Raw genomic sequence first — 24631 nt, forward strand, 5'->3', positions numbered from 1 at the left:
TTTTTATGAGCTCCCAGGGCAGTCTCAGATAAAAATCTGTATTGCTTGTGCTCAGGAAGGGGCTGAGCAGCCAGGCAACTCGAGCTACTCTTACGTCGGGACTCTGCTCCCTCGCTCCCCAGGATTTGCTGTCCTGTGCGGCTTGGGAACAGCGACAGAAAAGGGTACGTGACACTCGAGAGCACCTCCCTCCCCCACGTCATTTACCTCTGTCCTCCCTCACAAGCACGTGCGCACCGTTTTTGCTACAGCTTCTGCCCTCGCAAAGCGTTTTCTCCCTCCCGCTCCTCCTCCCTGAACACGCTCCCGACTGACACACCAGTAAGGCCGCACGTGTACCTCGGTACCAGCCCAGCTGCTGCAGCAGCAACTTGTCGTGAGAAAACTAGAGAAATCGTGCGGATGGTGGAGGTGAACCAACGAGCAGCATAGCGGAGCATCGCAAAGCCGGGCATCCTCGGGGCTGCTGGGAGAAGCACCGGGCATCCAAGCACTTCCTGGTGCCTGAACCAAGGTCCTGCTCTATCCTTGTGAGGATAGACAGGGAAGCAGCTCTCCTTCCCGTTTGGTTTCGTCATCTTGTGGATTAAGAGAGGTAGGAAAAGCTGGCTTTTAATCTGATAGTGCCCTTTTAGCAGCACCTTCAAGTGATAAAGCGTGTGGGGTTTGAAAAGGTCAAACTAATGAGATTTAGGCAAGGAGAGGAAGAGGGGGAAAAAACGCTGATGTAGCAAACCTTTTATTTTGCATAGGAAATACTGTCCCGGATCAAAGAGCTGTCCATCTGAGGTCAGTATCCTGCCTGCCACAATGGTCAGCACCAGCCTTTACAGGAAAGCCTGCGAAGCGCTGTAATGGACAATTATGGAATACCCAACCCACAGGGGAGACTTCTGCCACTGCTCATCAGCCAGCGATTCGGTTAATGCCCCGAAGCAGAGCAGTTTATGGCCCTTATAAATGGGTTTTATTCTGTTTAGTGAAAAGGAGTTCAGCTCAGCTCTGCAGATGTCCTCATTAGACATGTACATGCCATTTTTTTTTTCTCCCTCTTCTCTTTTTGAAGCCTGTTATGCATTAGCTCACGGTACCAATTCCCACAGGTTAATGAGATGTTGGATAGAAAAAGTAAACTTTTTCAGCTTTAAAAGGGCTGCCTTCCATTTCACCAAGTTACGAAGCCTTAAACTGTAAGAAAACACAAAGAGTAACCTGATCAGGCTGGGGCTGCAGGCTCCGTCATTTTATATCTATCATATCCTCTTTTCCCTGCCTTGTCTAAACAACCCCTTCCCCGTCCACAACAGAAAAGTCCACCAAGCAGTAATTTCACAAACTGCATCAGATCCTCTTCCTGCATTTCAGAGACAACGGTTCCCTCGGGGAGCAGAGATAGAGACGTTGCCAAACTGTTTAAATGCCCTGCGGCTCCATCCGTCCCAGCAGGCCGCCCCAAACCAGGAGCTGGTCCCTCCCAAAAGGCCAGCCCGTGTAAACGCAAGCCTCAATTTGCTTTGGTTTCTCCTCAGCCACCATTTTGTCTCGGTGGGTTATCGCAAGGATTAAGAGCACACTAACAGCATCATTTCAGACACAACAGAGGGCTGGGAGTGATCATGTTACCAGCCTTAAGTTATCATTCATCAGCTGAGCCACAGCAACCAGTCACACCCAGCCCGCTCCAAATGAAAAGCGGGGAAATATTTATCTCCGAGGTTTCTAGCAAGAGCCAAGGGTGGTTCTTTCCACCCCAAAATGCCCCTTCATTAGCAGCTCAGCATTTCTGCCCCAGCAGCAAGGAAAGCCGGGGTGTCCCACGTGGCACCGCGCTGCCAGCAAAGCCTTTGCTCCACTGCGGCAGGACCAAGACCCTCTCCCCCAGCAACCCCGCGCTGCTCAAAGCCACCCACTTTTCCCCAATCCAATTTAGGGAATAGCATTAACTTGTCCAGAAGGGACTTTCATCCAGCTCTCCTTGGACAGTGACCAGATGGAGAGTGAAAGGGAAGGGTCATGGGTAAGGCTCCTCAGGCAAACAAGCCACTAATACAGAACCATAAGGAAATATTGACTTTTTAATATACTGCATTTATCCTAAACACAGCTCTACTCTTCTCTAGTCTCCCATTTCAGCATTTGAAAAGGTACACAAGTGTATTTATCCAAATGCTCCTGTGACAGGGACAAGTATTATCTACATCAGTGGGAAATAAAGGCTTAAACATATTTCCAGAGAGCCTGCTCATGGCTGGAGTAGGAACAGCCATCAGATCTGACCTCCCTGCCTTACGTTACTACCCCTTTGGCACCTTCCCTTCCTGAAGTTTGCTTTTAAACAAGACCCACAGACCAAAGTGCCCCGGAATTTAATTAGTAGCTTTATAAACTACGCTAAAGCCTACAGCTTTTTTTTTTTTCTTCTTCTCCCCATAAAATTTCTTTATAGCAGGGACAAAACTCCCTCCATCCTTCTAGCACTTGAGCACAGAGATGCAATCATTTTCCTCCCATGCTTTCTGCTTTCTCATGTTACCACTCCAAGTAACATCCCCCAGAGCTAGCGAAGAGTAATTTGGGTTTCGGACCTGGTAAATTAACTGTACTTTCCAGAGCAAGCCAGGGCTCTGCAGGTTTCATGGGATCTGGCCGCAGAAGAGCCGAGAAGCACGGCAAGGCTGCTCTCACCGCCCTCTCCTCCCCCAGCCCCGCTCCGAGGAAAGGCAAGGCGATAAAGTCTTTATTGGAAACCCCCAGCGCTCAAACAGGAAAGGCTGAAAAACGAGTATCATGGGACGACTGGATGCTGAAGCCGAGCGGATCCTTTCACAGGCGGCTGCAAGGCTTGTCAGGGGCCATGATGGATTACTGTCATCTGGCAGCATCAGGATTAATGATCCGGAGGTCAGAGGGGAGAATTCCAGAGGGAAAGGTCAGCAGCCGGGGGCACAGCATAAGACTTGTTGCCTTTTGATGGCAAACTCATTTTACTGTACTTTCAAGCCTCTCTATTCTGCCGGCTCTCAGAAATGCTGTACGTTCCACGCTTGCAGAGCCAGAAGCCTTGCCCAGCTCGAGAAGGGGGCGAGGAAGATGACTGCCTCCTCTCCTAGTTTTCTTGGCAAAAGGCTTTTCTTCCTTTTCATATAACCCCAGCTACGTAAGTACAGGCCATTCCTGCAAGGAATCAGCCAAAGAGGGGGGATACAAGGAGTCTGTTTCTACTGGAAAAGGGATGACGTAGTTGATGAGCATGGGAGACCTCAGGAAGACAAACTCTAGGAGAGGCAAACACTGGAAGGAGAAAGAGGCATCAGCCCGTCGCCCATGGGCTCCTGGTTTTCTGAAGGGAAAGACAGCTGTAACTACAATTCAGATTTCTGGAATAAAGAGTTTCCCTGGAGGAAGCCTGACTGCAGCTATCAACATCTCTGTCCTTCAAGGGGAACAAGCAGCCCCCTCTGCCAAGCTGTTTCACCCCATTCAAAAGCCTCTTCTGTTTCAGGCAGACGTAAACAGAAGCCTAAAGGGCTTACATGGATAGGCCTGAACGTCCCCTATGTCCCCTGCGCTGGAGAGGCAGAAGGAGCAACTGTTTGACTCAAGACCTATTTAAGAAGGGGCTGAGGAAGCTGTAAACCCCAGATCATCTTGTAATGACTGTTTTTACATCTATTGGCAATGAACCCGTGTTTGGGGAAGGGGCACTGCCCCAACCATCAGCACAGGCTGCGCTCCCCTGCAACACCAGCCGCTCGCTCACTGCAGAGAACTAAACTTTGGACCATCATCTTCCTCACCCGTCCAAGCACAGTGCTCAAGGTGTTTTGTTTTTTCCCCTGTTCTTCATCCTATTCCAGCCAGACTTCACAGCAAGATCTAATTCTAAAGATGCAGACCGCTGTTAAACGAGGAAAACTGCCCCTAAGACTGTTCTTAACCACATTATGGAAAATAAGTTGCCTCCCATTTCGTAGGGATTTGCTTGGCTTTGCGAGTCCCCATGATGGAGATCCCCTGCCAAGGGCCACTCTCTCCTCTCCTCGTGCTCAGCCATGCCCACTGCAGGGAGTTCCCCACCAGCAAACAGACTAAGCCATGACTTGTCCTGCATGCAGGAGACAAAGAGCAGTTAATTATACCCAGCCTGGAGCACTACTTCTTTCAATCACCTTCCATTTTTTTCCTACCCAATTTACCTTCAGCAGCGTCCATTTTTTAGTAAGGAACAAAGGAGGTGAGAATCCCAAATATTTATCCTGCAGAGCAACATCCAAATTGCAATAAAGCACACTCTGAAGTGAAAAACAGGCATAGAGGGGGCATTTTTCAGCCACAACCTGTACAGGTAAGAGCTGCTCTTTCCACCTTCCACTCTAAATATGTTCAGGAGAGAAACAGTATCAGACAGGCAAAAGGAACAGGTTTTCCCCAGGAAACTGGGGAAGGCCACAGCAATTTAAAATCATTTTGAACCAAATCTTGAAGAGATCTTCATGTTTCTTTGAAGGGAGACGGAGTAATTACTTGGTATGAACGATCTCCCCGCTCTCCCAGGCTAAACAGAGGTAAAATTCATTTCGACAGCAAATCAGCAGTGCAGAATACATGCAAATCGACTTGAACCCTGCACTGTCTCAGTTCCTGGTTTGCTTGAATTCCTCTTCAAGGACAAATCCTGGCTGGCTTCAGGCAAAGCTGCCTGTTGAGCCACCCCAGCTCCTTTGCCCGAGTTTTATTTGTTGATTTGGTTTGAGTCTGTCCCAAGCACTCACTCAGCGTTAAAACAAAAAGCAAAGGTATACAGAAGGAAATCACCTCTCCCCTCTTCCTCCCTGTCCGTGCCACAGCTGATCTAATCTCTCCCTAGGCATGGCATTTCCACAGCAGGCATTCTCACCTCCCAACAGGAATGTCACCACCTGATCCGCAAGCCTGCAGACCATTAGACACTCCTATCAAAGCGGGAGCCAGGACAGAGGGTAATTAATCATGCTCTATTTGACAGGAGGCCCACTTCTTATCTGCACCCCTTGAAACACCATCGGTTTCTGCTTCCCTCCGCAGCAAGCGAGGCTGACAGCAGCCCCTCCTCACATTTCGGCTGCTGAACCAGAGGCAGCGTGACTGGCACCCAGTGCCCTGCTCACATTAGCCGAGGCTCCAGCCACCTTCGCTTTCCCGCCCAAGGTGCTTCTCCACCCCCAAAAGAGACACCCCACAGAGATTTGCTCTCTTGTACCCAGCTCAACTACAGTCCAACTGTTTGGCTGCTACCGACACAGCTGGGTCCAATGGATTTCCCAGTACAAATATCTTCACCAGATGTTGAACCACCACGCAACTGGTGGTGGGTTTCCATGCGTACGGCCTCTGAACCAAATGGACAAACTCTTCTTCTCTAGGCAGAGAAGGTACAAATGCAGAAGGCGATGCAGAGAAATAAGGCAGCTGGGGAAAACAGAGGTAGGTCAGGCAGGCTGCACGAAGGCAAAGATTGGAGCATCTTCATACCAAAGGGTTCCACCTGGATATCTACAGGGTCATCTCTCCAGTGCTGAGCCACCTCCACTGCTCGAGTGCAGCCATTCATTGATCATTTGAAAAACATGCTGTTAAAATTTAGGGCGGGAAGGCCAAGAACACCCATAGCAAAGAGGAAGTACCAATATAAGAAAGAGCTTGAGAAGACCAGGATTTGAGACGCAAACATCCAGTCTTTGAGATGCTGGAGAAACATGTGACAATTTAACATCTCAATCTTCACGGAAAGCGAGGAAAACCCCCTTTGACTCCATCACTCAGTTCTGTATTTCCAGGAAGGAGCACCTGGGATTCAGAGATCCTCAGCTAGCAATCACTAGAGCAACCAGTATCAGATGAAGAGGCTACAGAAAGGTTCATGCAAAGCAACAGCAGCCAATCATTTCAGATTAATTTCTTCTGTACCCTGTCCAGTGCTAACTCTGTTCATAACAAGACATTTAAGCTGCTCAAACATTCTTCACACTGGCTAAATTTAAAACAAATCTCCTGTAAGCCAGAACCAAGTAAACCCCCAATACTATTTCCCCATTAATTACAATTGCAGCTTCTAATATGATTTTTCTTTGCAGCTAAACAAATATTCACTCTAAACCACCACTTTTCAGCTGCTTAAAACCAAGGGATGTTAATTATTTGAACTGTATGGGGTATATTTTACCAGAAAATATTTTTTCAGCTCTTTCCAAAGCAAAACTCCTAGGCTTTCTCCAATACAGAGAAAAAAAATTCTGTCTTTATGTATGCAACGAATGTTTTGATGTATGAGAAGCAGAAGGAGGAGAAAGTTTGGTTTTTATGGGAAGGACCTGCTGACAACTATTTCTAAGTTATTGCAATCTGCAAATTTTGCAAATTGGCCCAGGTGAACTCCCACCAAATATCAACTTATGTACGTGGTGGAGACTTTAGTCACCTGGCACCTAAGGTTGATAAGCAAGAGTTTTCTGGATGCCACAGACACAGGCACAGGACTATGCATCCACAGAGGAGCTGGATTCAGGTTGTTTGGAGATCTCGAGCACTTCGCTTTGCACCTGTTTTTATCCCACCATCACTTAAAAGCATTACAGTACATGGAGTAGTGCATTCTGTTCTTGGTTCTGAAAGGCTCAAACCACTTAAAGAATACAGAGGAATGTAAACCAGAATGCCAGATCCCCCTACAACTTAAGGAAAAGTCATTCTTTTTAACAATATAGAAGTAAAACCCTGAAATATTTCACTGATCCCCACTGCTTACTACTTGCACAAGACACTAGTCACCATTTTTCCTAAGTCTAAGTCAGAACAGTTGACAAAAGAAGAGGTTCTTTAAAGGAGGCAGAGATGTAGCTGTGTACAAATCCGAGGATCTAACAGGGAAGACTACTTTGCCTGGTTGATTTGGACCATCCAGAAGAGACCTCTGCAGTGCCTCGAGTGAGAATTTTCCACTGCACAACATCACCTGCTATTTAGGGAAGCATTTGCTGGGGCTCAGCATTAAGCAGGTACCAAGAGCAAGGGATGCTCAGAATTTATGTCTATTGATGTCTCATTTAGAGAACTACATTGCTTAATTCAGATTCAAAAATATCTCCAGGGGATCAAAAGAAGAAACCTGCAAGATTGAATCAGTAGAAGAACGAAGCGTATTCCCTGAACAAACATTTCATAAACACCATTTGGCCTATAGATAAAAGAATCCATCACTAAATGCTTTTGTCAATACCCTGGGTTTGTTGTATTTCCACATCTAAAATGTGCAGACAGAGCATACAACAGCAGGAAAACATTAAAACCACACGGTCAGACTTACAAAGCCCCTTCTATGTATATACACATAAAACCCCAGAATGGTCAAGCCATCTGGGAAAACCAAGGTCATGCAGAAACCTTGAACAAAATTAGTAGAGCTGTACAATTGGAGACATTTTATGAGGTCTTCACAAAGGCAGTACTTAAAATGAACAAAACAGCTTTCCTTGAAAGGGAGCCTTTCCTAATACACCATAGCACGCAGTTAGATCTCTTTCCCATCAAACCTTTTCTCAAGGGGAATGTCTTGCACGAACACTGCTGATCCTTCCATGGGATGCAGCAGTCCCACTGCTCCAACTCTCTCCTGACCAGCCCTAGTGGAATACAATCAGCTCAATTATCGGGGGCTGCCTGAGCGGCTACAAGAGTCACCCCACTAACAGTCCTTCACTACCTGGGGACAAAAAGCAGCCTAGCTGTGCTACCGAGTACATGCTCCGGGGCCAACAGCTACGTTTTTTTCCTACGACTCATCATACCTATGCCCCCTATCACACACATGTATGTTCACAGGCTGAGAAAGACCTGAAGACAAGGGGAAGATGTCATCACCTCTGCCACTGAGCCTGATCTGAGCAAATGAACTCGGCCATCTGGCTACATTTCTGTAACAAAATTCTTTTCACTAATACAAAGGATGGGGGAACGTACGATTACCCTGAGTTACTGTAATGGCTGCAGCTCTAGCCTGGGCACTTAGAAAACAGCTCCTGCCCACAGTGTCCTCAGTGGCGAGCAGAGCAAACCCAGCCTCTGTGCCCGCAATACAACCCACTCCACAATGCACTGGCAACGAAGCCTCAGCCTGTGCCCTTAAAAATGTCCTGAACCACAAACTTGCCCGTAGAGCGGCTCCTCATGCAGCAGGACGTTAAAAATACAGCTTCTGAGAAACCAGACCTCAAGACATCAAGGCTCAACTTGTCACAAGGCACCAGATCAGCAATGGAGACGGAGGGAAGCCACTGCTGAAGCTGCTTATCCCTGTCAGTCCGAGGAAAGACAACCTTTGGGTTGAGACTGCAGAAGAGCTGAGAAAAGGGAAGGTGGAAGCGGTAATACAGCAAGCTGGCACCGTCCCTGCCGAGCTGCGTAAGGTCGGTCCTGTTGTAGGCCTGGTTCAAAGCCAGTCCTGCACACTCACTGCCCTCATCGCCTGGTCTCCCCTCCTCTCCCCATCTGCCCCTTCAATCACAGCCATGGTGGGACCCATTCACCTAAACGCATACAAGGAATAAAACATCCAACAAAGGAAGAGTTACAGCTTTCCTCTCATCTCCCTCTTCCATCATTATTGCCACTGAAGGGCCATTTTATCACTTGCAGCTGTGGTCATTCAGCGACAACCTGCTGTGCTCAGAGGCAGATGAGACCTGCACATTTGATCTGCATTAAGCCTGTTTCATGGCTTCACATTTCGAGGTACATTCCTAACAGCAGCACCAACAACCAAATCTTTTCATCCCTCCAACTACTCAGTAGCTCCTGTGAAAACTGTCATTCATCTTTCACATCAGGCTTTTTTTTTTGTTCAGCATCAGTTAGCAATCTGTGCCCCAAATGCATCAGCCTCAAACAAGGGCCAGCACTTCGCTGGCTCCTCCTGGACAACAGCAAAATCCCCATCTTTACACCAGCAATGTTTATTAGCAGAGCTGCTTTCCATTCCCTTCAGACACAAGGTGCAAATTAACCAGCTCTTCACACATACTAGCTAAGAAACACAGCACTTTGCTCTCAGGTGCAAGGAGCCCTCGGTTGTATCCACCTTTGGGGGACTCTTTCAGAAGAAGGCAGCTGTTCAGCCTTGTTTGGTTTAGGACGCTTGTTTGGCACATAAAGCAAGAGGAGGAGAAAAGAAAGCCTGAACAGTATCCTGTGATAACTTTGCTGTAGAAGCTCCCAGATTTTTGAAGATCCCAGAACAGGACGCAGTGGGCAAGTCCATCTGCTTCCTAAAAAACGAAAGCCCTGTTGTAGATAGCGGTGAGGAGAGCAGGCATGGGAAAAGTGGGCAGTCCAGCTGCTGAAAAACCATGCCAAGTCACAAGATTTCCCTTGTGGTAAGACACAGCAGCTTAGATTAAAGACAGAAGAGAAGCTGCCTCCTATAGCTCAACCTATGCTGTTCAGCTCTGTCAACCTGAAGAAACTCGGCTCCCCAGAGTCCTTCTGCCTGTTTCTTTCTGGGGTGCCAAAATATAAAGCAAGCCCACGGCTGCCTCGTTCCCTGCAATCTAACCAGTTCCCCAGAGCAGGGCCAAACATTTCCAACCCCTCTGGCAGAGGGATGTCAGCTCACAGCATCTCTCCCCCATGGGTGCTGGGCTCTTATATTTTATTTTCAGTCTTCTAGCAAGCAAGAAAACAAGGGAGTCTCCAGAAAACAAATACACTTGGAAATGCCCAGATGATTAAAAGCTAAACTCCTACAGCAGCCAGCTGGTGACCAGCTCAGCCCCTGCACCAGGAACATGCCAGTTATAAATAATTAAAAGGTGATAGGAAGGAGACACTCAAGTATTAAGCAGATTTCTGTCTAGGTATCTGGAGGTTTCTATTGCTGCCAATCACACCCTGCCGATTATTGTCTTGTCAGTCAGTCATCCCAGCCCTTACATGAAGATGTGAGCTCAGGTTAACAGCTGCAAGTAAACTAATTAAGCCCGGTTATGCCTCTATGACAAAAGCCAAAAATATCAGCAAAACCCAGCTCTAATTTTTAACCAACTTGGAAGCATAACTTCAAACTGCTGGAGAGTGAAAACTCACCCAGGTCAGCTGTCAGCTCTAGCCATGCCAGGAAAAACAGACACGGATACAAAGAGCAATTGCAATAGCTGCATTTTGGATAGCCTTTCCTCCACTTGTGATCCAGTCACCCACAGAGGGGATGCATCTGAAGATGCAGTGTTCCAAAGCCAACGGGAAATAGACTCCAAGCTAGCAAACAGATAATTTTCAAATAGGTGAGACTGAGAGGCTGCATCTTTATGCTTTATTAGACTCTTGGGGCACAGTACTGCTGGTGACACTAAGGCAGCCCCTCTTCCAAATAAGCACAACCTGGCTTGTTTGGCCCAGCACACTCAGAGTGCGCTATGCCATGAGGGAGCAAAGGGTGCTTTTTTACGTCTGCTCTTCACACCCACCTTCAGCAGACTTTTTGGAAACAATGAGAAGGTCTACAGCACAATTTAACACTTTCTGTCAGAACCATTTGTTGGAAGAGTCTGTCTGGCCTGGCACGCTTGGAGGGGTGAAGGAAGGAAGCACCACAGAGGATTTACCACAAATGTCCACAGAGGTATGTTTTATACGTTACCACATACATGTACATTTTGTTAGTAATAGCTTGCAATGAGGGAACTGAACTTTGATATTTAGGTGACAGCAAGAGACTTTTGTGACATCCCAGCTGAGCTACTTCACACATGCACCACCGCTCCTGGAGCAAGGAGAGATGCAAGGTGCTGACACCACAGGGAGGAATGTGAGAAACCGTGCGCTTCTGCACTCAGTTACACGAAGTTACTAACCGGAAAGGTGACACATCGTGAATCTACACGAAAATGTGCCTTGGTGTGTATTTTTCCCAGTCCCCAAACTGCATGCCACTACTCCATGCAGACTGTGAAGGCATTCACACTCAGCTTCCACATGCCATCGAAATCAAGTGTGAGAAGATGTGTGATCATGCCACCTGAAGGGAAGACCAGAGAATCCCCGGTCGTACTCAATCTTGTTTCAAAAATCCTTGGGGAATCAGGCTTTCTGGGCTCTTTTGTGCATGGGCAACATCAGTATTGGGTAGCAGGGTAAAGAAATAGTGTCTGTGAAGTCAAGTTACAGAGCAGGAGCTCTTTCCTCCTACGCTCCTTATCTCCCAAGGCAAATATCTCAAGTCTTACCACCGCTCTTCCACCTGATCTGGAAGTTCAAGGGCTGGATTTTTTCCTTCAAACTCAGGAAAGAAGAATTCAAACGGCAGCAGGACCCTCCTGCCCCGTTTTACCCTGTCACGTTCAGACAAATGCTCACTCACCCCTCTTCTGCATAAAGATGAAGAGGTCATCCAGAAACTCCTTCCGTTCAGGGTCACTATCCAGTTCATAGAGCTGGGGGGAAAAAAAATAAAAATGAAGGCACAATCCGCACTGAGACAGAAAATCAAGTAATAATGCCAGCTTCTTCCAGTGCGTGTACTGGAGGGGTGAAAGGCAGCCGCAGGCAAAGAGGCCAAACAAGGAAGGATTCCTGAGCAGTTCTGTGGACAAGGCTAAGGTGATAGCCTGAGGACCCTCGTTACGGCTTGCCTTGCTCAGCCCCTCGGTCACTCCTCCGGGCAGAGCAGAGACGGTCAACCCGAAGGGAGCAGGATTCCATTCAGCTAGCTCTGCTACAGAGCAGCTTTGAAACCACCTGAACGCAAAGGGGAGAGAAACTATTAAGACAAGCTGGAAAGAAAGATGAGACAAAAGGAAGGTGACAGCAGTTCAGGGCAGATTAGCGGTCTGTATCTTTGAGGTACCAGGGAGGGAAACTTCTCTGCAGCTTCTCCTGGCCTCATGATTCCCTCCTTCAGGGATTGTCACATAAGTGACAAACTCCAAGTCCCTTGAAGGGGGAGATGAAAGGACAGAGCTTTCCTGTAACTACTAATGCCTGGCAGGAAAGGCTCCTTTAAAACAAGTGAAAAAGCCTTGAAAAAATATCAGAAACCAGACCAGAACCAATTTGCTGCAGAAATCATTCTACAAAAAGGCTTAAAACCCCAAGCATTTAAACCAGAGTTCCACAGGCGGCTTATTCCAAAGGAAAGGCACTGTATGCTAACAAAAAAATCCACTGGTTTTTCAGAAGGGGCAGGCCCAAGAGTATCATCTCTTACAACTACCCCTTGAACAGAAAAATCTAATTTTCACCTAGCAAGACTCCTGCAAGGCCACAAAGTGACAGGCTGAAAGGGCTGAAGTCAGTCTCTCACCGAGATGCAGGAGGATACAGAACCAGGCAGAAGACGATGCTGTACATTAATTCAATCCCTTCTCTCGTTTCATTGAGGAAGAATCCTGCATCACTCCAGGGAATTTTTGGTGGAGCAGATCAACAGAAAAGCAAAGATTCATTGGGAAAAATGTCTTTCAGTCTCTCCATAGGTACTGCTAGCTACTCGGTATTCATCTAGCCCAAAAGAAGAGGGGCTTTTTGGGCTCATTTCCTGTGAAGCGCTGTGCTTTCTCACACACTGAGCTCTGGGAAGAAAATGCACCAGTGTATTTGCAGAGCAATTAGCTGTACCCTTTCAGAAAGGGCCAGCTTAGTTTAAAATGAATTCCTCTGGCTGATGTGACACACAGCTGCCACATTCAGATCCACGACCACAGTGCTAATCAGGTTCAAGAAATGAAATACTCTTCGCCCAGCTGGAGAAAGTATTGACTAAGATTCTAAATGTCAAAAGGCTGGTTATTAAGTCTTAGTTCAAACTATAGGCCACAAAATAGCCCAACGAACTAGCAGGTTTGTAGGCAGAGGGCGGCAGGACAAAGCAGTTTTCTTACAAATTCATACAGAGGAACAGCGAGGGCTCCGTAGTCACCCTGTCACAGACGAGGGGAAGAATTCTCCAAAATCCCACGACCAGACTGACCTTGGCAAAGTCTCGTGAAATTTCTCTTCCTCGGCACCCATCCCCTTCATCGCTCCAGGTCACGTTGCCATTCTAGGGAGAGAGAAAAGGAAGGATGAAAGGATCGCCAGGGAAAGGCTTTGCGGACAAGCTTCCAAATGTGCATTTTTGGGCACAAACACGGGCAAAAGGAGCTGCTGGCATAGACCAAAAAGGCAAGACGGGGACATGCATGGATTTGTTACAGCACACATTCCTGGAATCTCTGACACTCAGCCCAAAATGGGAAGCGAGATTTCACCTTCCAGGGGACCAGAGGGTAGGGGAAGTTTTTCAGTGCTAAAATTTTTCTTGCAGAAATGTATCTCAAAGAAGTTGTCTGATGCTAGGGAAAACCATTCTAGTGGAAAATCCTCTGACACCTTCACCAGCAGCCTGCCTTCCTCTGCTAAACAGAAGCTTGCTACCCGCCCCATAGCAGGGGCTTTGCTGTAACGAGGTCCAACACCTCAACAGCGAGGTGCTGCTTTGGCTCTGCGTGTCCACCTCTTTACCAAGTGCATGTCCTAGAGCCCCTAGTGAAAGGTGTAGGTGTCACCTAGGCACCCTTCCTTTCTCTTTGCCAGGTGACACTAAAGACACTTGGAAATGCCCTTCCGTCCTCCCTCTGCTTGCCTACAAAACCAAAATCAGAGTATGCCGAAGACAGAGGGAATTAATTCCACTGGAAAGCTTCTTGCCAATCCTGGACCCTTACTCCTGGAAGCTACTGGATGTGGATTTTCCCCACAGAAATGGAAAGCTCAGCTTTGCTGGATTAAGGTTCATTCTTCTTAGGCATTAAAAGGATTACTCTAGTTAGGCCTATCCTACATCATCCTGAAATGATCACTGGGGCTGGAAACCAGCAGGGGCAGTGGGATCAAGACGAGAAGAATGGTCCTGAAACATGTTCAAGCATCTTTAAACTATAAACTTCATAAAGCTCCAGTACAGCAAGTGCTCCAGAGCCCCTCAAGGAAGCAGAAGAGCCAAATCCACCAAGTAGCTTGGACTACCCCATCCTGATAAACACACAGCATCCCAACACAGATAGAAAAGCACTGAAGACAGCAAAAGGTCTCGGCACAAAAAAATAAGCATGCGAATTAGAGAGGTGGTCCAATATCTGAAATCTTGGAGTCATCTGGTTGTGACACATACATTGAATTAGAAAGATGAATAGCTCTTGTCAAGGCCAGGCAAAGCTACATTTCCCCCTTTAAAAAACACTGCAGTGAGCTGCCCTAATGCCTGCTGATTTAGTTTGAGCCAGTAATTCCTGCTGGAAAGTCAATTATCCAGTGAGTCCCATCAACTGAAAGATATTTAATGGGGGATTATTGCCACTTCTGTTATGTCAGCTGTTTATTACAGCAGATCAATTCCCAGCCCTCTCTAGGAAGAGATCTGAAGACCGGTTTTGTTCACAGGAGTATTCATCTGTGTGTCCTTTGCTAGCAGAGATTAAAAACACAGGGTTTTTGCTAATTACTGTAACATCCAGCTGCTCCTAAAACCCCACTGACTGTTAACTCAGATCAACAAACCTATGTGAACAGTCAGTAAGAGAGAGTCTCTCAGAAGGCAGAAGCTATCTCCCATCCTCAAGTTCACACACTCCAAGGCAAAATGATTTGTAGAGGGCTGAGCTGCTTCCTTCCCAAGTCTGCATTTGGTTATAAATCCAGAGGGCAAAACCACTCATGGTGTTAAACTGGGTGCTCCAAAGCAGCAAAACACTTGCTTTCATAGGGAACTTTGGTCATGCTGAGAGCTTATTCCACTACATTTGAGGACAGGGACAGGAAAGAGGGCTTAAAGGAGACAATCCTCTGCTGCTAGTGGGTTTGAACTTGGTAAAATTTCCAGGAACAAAACTTCCCATGGGATTAAAGACTCTTTAGAAGTCATTGCACTTGTTCTACTCGAAGGAAAAGGGTAATGAGAAAAGGACAAGGTTTGATACAGAGAATAAGCAGAATACGTGCACCCTGCTTCCCTCACCTACATCCCGAGATGCTCAAGAGCACAGAAGTAATGCTCCCCCACACCTCGCCAGTGAAAAGGAGCTTAAAGCTAGCTGAAGCCATCAGTGTTTTGCCATATGTCCAGAAAATTGGCAGAGATGGATATCACCTGGCATGACACCGAGTGATCCAAGGTCAGAGACAGTGGACAGCATTAGCATTTCCTCCTGCAAGAGCTGGAAAGGTTTAAAGCCAGTTCCCACTCCCCACATTAAGCTATCAGAAGAGATAAGGAGCGCGGTTCTCATCCACCTCGGCGCAAGCAGCCGCCGCCGCGGTGTAAATCAGCAAGGGTGCGCTGAAGCGAGGCGTGGGCTGCGGAGACACAGGGACAGAGCACAGGGTTGTTTTGGGTAGCGGAGTTAGCAAAGTCTCAGGCTAGCGTGAAATGTCAGCTCAGCAGCCGGGGAATAAAGCCTTATTTATTCAGAGAACAGACTACAAGCACCAACAGGCACTTTCCCAGGCCTCAGCTTTGATCTTGAGGGACTATTCTGCTCACCAAAACTTTTGGGTCCGTGCCAAGGCCACAACCAAAGACACCGAATATTGGCAGCGGTCAGAGCAGCGATCTGAGCACAACTGGAACAGGTAAGTCAGTAAAGATCCCCACGAAGCTACTGAAGCAAAAGGTGCTCCAGATGTAGAATAAACCACATTTTGCACAGCACGAGAGCTCGGCAGGAGCTTTGGTAGCAAGCTTCCTTCCCATTCCTCCTAGGAAAACAAAGTTACCCTATGCTGAGAAGCCCTCCTCCATATAAACAGCAGGAACCTGAGAAATCAATATATCCTCACAGGTCATTAAAAGACCTTTGTATAAGTCAGGCAATAGTAGCAGGAAGGAAAAAAACCCCACTGTTCAGAGAGGCAGGTCATTCTCTGGGGAGAGTCCTGTCTCTCCCTCCACCCGTTTGTATCGAGGGAATCTGCTGATGTTCGACAAACAGCCCTTGCGTTACCACGGGCAAGAATTCATCTGGTTTCTTGCAGAAAAGCAGCACTGGCTGTGCTTTACCCCTGATGACGAGCAGGAGCAGGAAGGCAGAGGTGCTGGGAAGGCTTGGCCACCCTCACAGGCCGCCGGCAGAGCCCTGGAGCCTTCCCCATGCCACAGACACCTCAGAGGCCATCGGAGCCCCCCCAGACCGCCCCCTCCCCGAGAGGCTGCAGGCCTGGCTTCAGAGGCAATTATATCTGGAGCTATTTTAGGATTACTCCCTAACCACCTGGAATATCTTATTAGAGGGAAGCTCAGATGTCCAGAGCAATTTTGGTTTCCAATCCCACATTCAAAAGCCAGAGTTAACCCCGAGTTGCCAAGCAGACAGAAAAGGAGATGACAAATGTTTTCCTGCTTCGTCCAGCCCATTCTTTTGAGGACAAAAACCTTACAAACAAGCAGCCTAAACCCCTCTGCAGGACACCTACCTCTCAAATATCACCACCTCACAAGTCTGTCCCTCTGAGAGACTAAAGAATCAAAAGTCTGTGCTCAAAAAAAAAGTGAAGTATTAAGGTGAACAGAAGAGCAGTTCACAGTCCCCTCCACTTGTGCCTGCACAAATCGCAGTTAGTGTGCAAACAGGGACATGGATGAGAAATTCAAAGTGCTCCTTTTCCAGATCATTCCCTTCTTCCCAGTTTCATACAGGTGTTTGAGGGGCTCAGCTAAAGCCCAAACTACAGAGTTTTATTCAAATGGCAAATCTCTGAACTGGAGAGAACCCAGTAAAGCTTTAAGATGTAAAAGAAAAGAGAAGAAAGCTTCTGCCACGAAACTCAATCATTCTGCGCCTCCCTACTGCGGACCTGCAGTTTTGACAGGGGTCTTAGGCTAGAAATCTGCTGAAATATCCACTTAGGGACTAGGCTAAATGTTGCCGTGAAAAACAAGGCCCCTCCCCTACCCCATGGGTTAACTGAAAGCACCAAGTCAATGAAAAGGTACAGGGGCAGCAATTTCAGGATTATCAGAGAATCCACAGAAATTCCTTTTGTGGGTAGAGTTAAGCCTTAGGAAGTGAAACAGATGCTATTATAAAGAAAACTGTTGTACTACAAAATGCTGATAAGATCAGGACTACTGCCCTGAGCTGCAAGTTCTCAAGCATGGAGAAGCAAGTTATAATTACCACATACACAAGCTGCCTGGTAAAGCTCTGCTGAAATTGGAATAAACCCTTCCCAGTCTTACTAATAACAGAGCTCAATTCAATAGCTACAAGCTTCAAAGATGGGTTTTGAAAATATTTTAGTGATTTCAGGAATGGCAGGGAGGATGAGGAAGGAAAGAAAAGGAACGGACTGAAGTTAACAGATTAATTACTACTTTATTAAGTTTTTTATGTGCTCCCATGACCTAGTGACTGCAGCACCAACACAATTCTTTGCAAAACAGGAATCTGCTTCCTTATCCTTACGGAAAAGTTGGACTCTTTGTGAATGACTCCTATTCACAAACGCTCAGAGGAATTAACTAAAATCTAAGTGACAAGAAGATTTGTTCAGTGCTACATGGCTGTGGGAAGAGGAATTCTCACTGCCACATGCGAAAGCCTCAGTGACAAAAACAGAAGTGTACGAATACAACACATTCGAGCTCTTGCCACCTACCACTCTCCGGTGTTAGCTAGAACTTCTATAAATTGGCCCCGAAGGAGACAAGCTGCAACTATTCCTAAAGATAAATTTAGCACCCGAACAAATCCTGAAGCGAGCCATACCTTCCCCAGGATATAAATGAGCTCCTTGCTCTGCTCCTTTGCTCTGCCTCCAGCTACAGCAACATAACACAGCCTTGATGAAGCCTATGGAATTGCCTGTTGAGATGAAGATTTGCCAATACAAGTTGTTCGTGGGCTGCTGCCTACAGTCGTTATCACAAGCGGGTTCTTGGTTCTCCTCTCCCATACATTATTTGGCACATTAAACAAAAAGGTGACTGTTGCTCCAACACTGATGCTGCACTTTAAGTTACATATCAGTGTGAGCACCAGGTTAGGTGCCATGGCAGAAGCAGACTGTCACAGGGATGAAGACTTCATCAGAACAAACCTAAACCATGAATTTCAAGAGAAGCAGCAATTGGCAATTTAAGATTTAAAATCTGTTCTTATGGAAAACAGCTTTCAGGAAAAAAGAAACCAAATAGCTCACATCTGGCCACTAATGAAGAGTTCTCCTCCTACTACACCATAAAAAGAAAAATACCCAGTGACCCACATAAGGAATTAAAAATCCAACCCTTGAATTGGGCCCTGGATATCTGAAATAGCTAGGAGGTAAAAAAAATGCACCATGTGAAATGCAACTTTATTCCTGGGACCTTCACCCCCGCTGGATTAATGAGTATCTCCTGAGCAATACCTCAATACGCACACCACTTGAGGCACATACTTAAGGTTATGGAATCTCAGCCACTCATTCCTAGACCCTAGAGCAAAAGCAAAGTAATTATTTTAAGCTGACTTATCTCAATAAACACCATGACCTTTCTAAAAGTTTAGGTCAGAATTTTCAGGAGTGACTGGTGATTTCTGAGAATCTAACATGAGACATCCCCCAAAACCAGACCACAAACCACTTGCTGAAAGTCAGACAGCTGCTTTACGGAGGGAGACTTACCTTGATGCATTTAAGAAGGCATTAAGTATCAGCTGATGCCTGAAAACCTTGGCTTTATTTTCACATTCCACAAAGGAACGTGTGTGCTGCAGTAACAGCCTAAATTGCTTGTGCCAGTGCTGCACACCAGCCCCGAGTGGAAGAGGCGCCAGCAGCACCAGCGAGACGGCAGCTGTGGTCCTGCCTTTCCTACACGGCTCGCCCTGGTAACCAGAGACATCACCCAGCAATGCGAGAACCCACGGGACAAGGACCCGCACCCAACCATCTGCTAAAGGCAACATTTTCACCCGCGGAATTAAAACCCCATTTTTCTTCAAAGACAGGCAGCCCACAACGCCCATTTTGAGGACGGCTGCGGGAGCCTTCGGCTGTCAGAGCCGTGATGGATTTGCAGGGGATTCAAGCAAGTCAGAAGAGCGAGCGAGCTGAGCACACACCCCCCCGGCTCTTCTTTCGGGACTGCAACTCCCCGACAAGCAGCTCCACTCCCTTGTTGTTTTGTGCTGACAGGATTCCCACCGCCCCCGTGTCATAAGCTGAGCCAGCTCTTTTGTCTGCCGGCTTGTTCTACAATTATTTACTTGGCTGTCCGGGACTGAACAGAATGGGGCTTCATCTTGCTGGTAGTTTCCACCTTTCTGCCATCTTCATGCCACATACCTTCCAGGCAATCTTAGCCTTACGCTTTCAAGATACATTTTTCCCCAAGGGCATCACTTTCAGAAGAACAATCCACACTTGATAAAAGAAATAGAAGTGACTTTTCCCCCCTCTTCTGTGAGCAACAGCCATTACGCATACCACAAATACTCCCAGAGCAGAGCTCGCTGGAAGCAGTGTGTACTGACTGGTTATTAGCCTCCATCTCAACAGAAGCTAAAAAAAGACAAGTTCAGGAATCATTTCGAAAACAAGCTGGAGAATGCAGGCACTTCTGCATTTGATCTCAGGTTTTCTGCCTAACATAACCATTTCAGACAAAGAGAAAAAGAAAAAGCCCAGTATCTTTAAAGTATATCTTTGAAATTAAAAACTTCAAGCGAGGCTCACACTGGGGCAGCGTGCTACTACTTCTCACGCAGAATTACGTGGACAGTCTCCAGTCACACACACATTTCTCCCCTCTGCTGTCGTGCCAGCTAACAGTCCCTGCCTGCCCCCCGCCTCGTTTGTTCCCACCCCCACGCAGCCCCCTGCTCACCAGCTCTGAACTGGTATACCGCAGTTAAATTTTTACTCCCTGGTATGCAGACTCCACTGGTGAACGCAAACAAGTTGATCTGCAATATTTACCCTACTGAAGGGGAATATGCTCACTAGCATCCCTAATATTGGGCACTTCAATACGGCCTTTTGAGCACCTTAATTAATATCGTTCACCGGCACAACCACGACTATAAGCTGTGCCTCGCTAGGGCAGACCAGCTAGCCCAGTACTCCAGCTCCACTGACAGTGCCAGGAAAGAGTATTTTGGGACAACACGTGAACCTGCCCACTTTCTGCCATACCTTCCCACCATCCAGAACTGTTGTAGCAAGAACATCCCCGATATTCCTTTATAATCCATTCCTTAGCTCGATGTCCACGAATTTCTCTAATTCCTGTCTTTACTGCTGCAATGGCTGCCTCGCCACCAGTGAAACAGATTACTTTAACACGTCACCAAGAGAGTTTTTCTTTTAGTTTTGCTTCCTGGTGCAGCTTTGTGCACTTGGCTTCCAGAACACGTTGGCCTAAAAATCACTCTAAGCCGCAACCTACTACCAAAATACTTGATTACTGCTGAAACAGGCCAAAGTAACTGGATCAGTATTAGTGCACGGTATGCCAACTGTAAAGCAGTATTTTATTTTTTTGGTTGCTATCCCACATCAGCTAAGACCAGATCTGGCATGCTTAAGGTCATTTTTCTTCCCAGAACAGGGCAAACAGCCTAGGAAACAAGCCTATTAATTCAGCAAGATTCACAGGACTCTCACAAGATAAGCAAGTATTGGAATGAAGCACAACATACTTGTTAGCACTGGCCGAGCTAGAAATAAAAACAGCCAAAGACTAATGCTAAGTTTATTGATTTTTTTTTTTTTTAGAAAGTGATTCTTGTAATACCAGTCCTGCCTACTATTCTCCACCCAGAGACCTGAAAGAGGAAGTTTTCACCAGTCACTCCAATCCAGTAAATTCTGAAGCAATTTCTCTAGCGATTGTCCCCTGACTGACATACCCACCTCATTTCCCTACAGCAGCTTGAGTAACTCTTTTTTCAACCCAACCCCTCTTGAGAAACAAGCGCAGAGAAAACACAGCAGCAATGGGTCGCCCGCTGCACCCCGTGCACCAGGGCAGCTTCACCACCATTTTGTAGCACAAATGCCATTCACCCGGCAACGTCGAGGAGTTCCTGCCACGTGCATTGGTGTAGAAACACCAAACTGGGACAGTTTCGCAGGAGCAGCTGGGCAGCCTACAGGCCACGCCAAATGGAATTAGGAGAAGAAACGCAGCTTGCTGAGTTTTACAAGTTCTTCCTCAAACCGCTGCCTGCAACAGCATGAAACAAATAATCTCGTGCATGCAACCAACAGCTACAGGGAGAGCCTGCCCTGAGCACCCGCAGCAAGCTTTCAGGTACCCATAGTTCACCAGCCACCACAAAGCAGCTCCAGCTTTTTTACTCTGTCACATTTGCAGGAGGGAAGGAAAGAACAGCTCTTGTTTTGTCTGTAAAGGGTTTCTCAGCTCAAAGAACTCTATCTGAAGCAAAACATAACCCTCTCCATGCTCAAACTAACATCTGTAGGAAAGGACAATTAAGTCCAACTTTTTTTCTTTAAGAATGCAGTCCTTTGGCTCAATTTCAATACACATAAATGCTGTAAAAGTCTGAGTCTGCTCAAGTCAGCTCTGTAACAAAACAAGCGCTACATTAAATGAAATACCCACTTACAACAAAGAAAACAATTTCTGACCCTCTAGCATTTATTTCCAAGAACCACTATTTTCTTCAGTCAAACACAGAATTAACCTCCTACCAAAACCAAGCAGTAGCAAGTTAGCTCCTTCCTTCCTTCCCACACATGAAATATAAAGTGGCTCTGCTTACTCACAGGATCAGTGGCAGGACGCGCACTCTGCCCTGCCCACCCCACCAACCAGAAATCCAAGTCGCTGCATCCCGCAGGCCTTACACAAGGGGGTTATAGATGTCGTACGTGAAATAACTTGAGCGAGACACTAACAGGCAAGTGTCTGCACCAAAAATAAATATAACACCAGCCTGTTCCATTCTGAATGGCCCAGCAGCAGCGAGGTAGGAGATAAACGAGCCAAAGACCAAACCTCCCCACAAAGGCTGTGGCAGACTGGGGTTTCTGCATCGTTCGCTGGAAATCTGGAAAGCAAATCAAGCGCTCGTCAGATCTCTCTACAGGAGAGCAAACCTGGAGGAGTACACCAGGGGAGCACCGCTCCGCGCGTGCCCGGTGCTTGCGCCCTTCCCAAAGCACCTACAAACAGCCGGGGCTGTAACGGGACCCTGGGCTGAGGAAACCCGCCATCGAACTGAACATGCTCATTCTTATTCAGAAGGAACATGGTGACACTGACCTGTTTGAGCTGCTCGTCCAACCGCCAGTTCTGGCGCCCAGACGGGGAACCGGAATACGGTGGCTTAGTAGTGTCTTTACCCTGTTCTTCTTTGCCCTGCTGTCCCCGCTGGTGCCCCGAGGCAGGAAGAGGATTCGAGGTAGAGGCCACTCTTTGGTTGTGATGGGCAACTTTGGGAGCATGAAAATATTTCAGAGCAGAGCAGGTTTCTTTTCCAGTCACATCAGCGCCATCCTCAAGATCGCCACCTTCCAAACCCCCTTCTTCCTCCTCTTCATCTTCTTCCTCCTCCTCTTCATCCTCCTCCTCCTCTTCCGGCTCCGAATTCATGCTGCTCTGATCAAAAGCCCGCGTAGCTCCGGCTGCAGGTGGGCCTCTGGCCAAGGGACCAACAGCAGAGCCACCCGAAGCCCTGCCAGATGTGGCTGCTAGGACAGCCTGCTGCACCGCCAGCTGCTGGGTGTAGAGCAGCTGGGCTTCTCTCATCTGCCTCTGCTGTCTCTCCCTGGAATCCATCTGCAGAGGCGTTTGCTGCTTCTGCTGCTGCTTCTGCAGCTGCTCGACCACAGCTTCCAGCTTCATCCCGCAGTTTGCATGGCTGGGAAAAGAGGGGGGCGTTTTTGACTTTATCTGGCAGGGTTCAAGCCCCGACCTTGGGAGATTGGCAGAATCTGAAAGATAGACAAATATTTGTCTGTATGAATATAAAATGCTTTCATCTTTTCCCCAGGAAGAGGATAAATAGAGTGCAAAGCCAATACTCTTTCCTGTGCAGGAGACCGTGAAACAATCAGCTTCATGTTTAACAGCCTCAGGCTCAAACTTGCATTCAATTTTCAGACTGTTTAATTGTATTTTCAAGCTGAACACATTCGCTATAACCTCAGTTTCATATACCCCAAAGACAGCATCTGAAATGCCTTTGTCCACAGTCCCAGCAGTTCTTTTTTTTTTTTTTCCCCCCTCAGAACCCTTCCACACTTCCTAAATCATTACTTTTGAAATGTTAGGTTTAACATCTAGGGCTTGGTGCTTCTGAACATATTACCTTAAAAGGACATAGCCAGGATGATAAGCTTGACCATATTTCTATTAAAAAACAGGCAGGAATTTATCACGCACCAGTTATCACTAAATTCTTCTACGCTTTCAGTACATTACTAAATTCTTTACATTTTATATGTCTTTAAAAACCACCTAAGTTTAACCATTATTTTTCCCCAGAAGAGCAAGATGAGAGCAAAGCAAAGACCACCACAGCCTGAAACAGACTGCTGAGCACAGAGCAACTCCTGCCTCTGGTTCCCAGAGCTGCCAGCGCATCTCAAGCCCCGGCCGTGGCCTCCCTTCGATTTTCCCAGCCGAAGGACCCAAGAGCTTTCCTAGCTCTCCATTTTGACCTGCAGAAGCCCATGCTGAGCCAGCACTAGCCTCCTCTTGAGCAAAGACCGACAGAACAGACCGCAGTCAGAAACACAGCTCTGATCTACAGTAAATCCTAGAGAGATTTCTATGCCTTTAATCCCCAAACATTAAAATCAACATGTGAATTTTGGACTTTGTGTCACAAACTGGACCTGCTGACAAAGATGGTCCTTCTTGGCTTTTTTTAATGTAAAAAGGTACTTAAACGGATCTCACTTGCTGCCTCTCAAAGTTCATTGATATCAAAACACAGTCAGCTTGGAGAAACAAAGGAAAGGCCAACTACAAACAAGCTACAGAGTCTCCTAGCCACCTCCCACCACCCTGTTTACAACCAGCCCCGTGCCATTTTCCACATACTTGGAAAAAAAGAGACTCTTTAGCTAACACACGTTTGCAAGAGAGACGCGGTTTTGTTCTAAACCCACAAACAACCTACCAGATACCAGTTTTAAAAGTGAAAGGCAACTTCCAGCACCCCGAGCGCAACTCCAAGTCTTTCTCTAAGGTGGTCCGACCGCCTCTCTCGGGCAAAGCGCCCGCGAGCTACGATGCCCAGCTCCTTTCTCCTCCGCGAGCTCTTCCCTGCGCTAAACAACAGCCCATCGCCCCAATGAAAAGCCTGGCCGGTGCGTTTGCATTTTTATCTTGCAGGCAGCGGCACAGCTTTAGCTTGCAAATGAAACAATATAAAGTGGATTAGCGGTTTGAATGTCAGGAGCAATAATGCATTACCTGGCAGCTGAAAAGAGTCTTAACCTCGGTCGGAAGGCACAAGACACCATCTGGCCTAGCTCCGCGCGCACACACACACACACACACGCACACACACGATCCTCCAGTGAGGCAACAACGAACTAGTGCGGGTGTTGCAACAGCAACCATGCACCAGGCGGGAGAACCTCCAGCCCACACCTTGCCGTG

At 47.2% G+C, this 24631-nt stretch overlaps 1 protein-coding gene across 2 annotated transcripts in view; it reads right to left on the reverse strand.

Annotated features, from left to right (window-relative positions):
- Window positions 1-22864, reverse strand: part of ARID3B (AT-rich interaction domain 3B) — a 29399-nt gene extending 6535 nt beyond the window's left edge. For both annotated transcript variants that reach the window (XM_009950540.2, XM_086471605.1), the window contains exons 1-3: window positions 22283-22864; window positions 12998-13069; window positions 11390-11462 (exon numbers count right to left, since the gene is read on the reverse strand). In XM_009950540.2, the coding sequence (XP_009948842.1) occupies window positions 11390-11462; window positions 12998-13069; window positions 22283-22864 (727 nt within the window). The remainder of the gene's footprint in view (window positions 1-11389; window positions 11463-12997; window positions 13070-22282) is intronic.
- Between the last annotated feature and the right edge of the window lie 1767 nt (window positions 22865-24631).

This window comes from Leptosomus discolor, chromosome 11, assembly GCF_034619465.1.
Source record: "Leptosomus discolor isolate bLepDis1 chromosome 11, bLepDis1.hap2, whole genome shotgun sequence".
Lineage (NCBI taxonomy): Eukaryota > Metazoa > Chordata > Aves > Leptosomiformes > Leptosomidae > Leptosomus > Leptosomus discolor.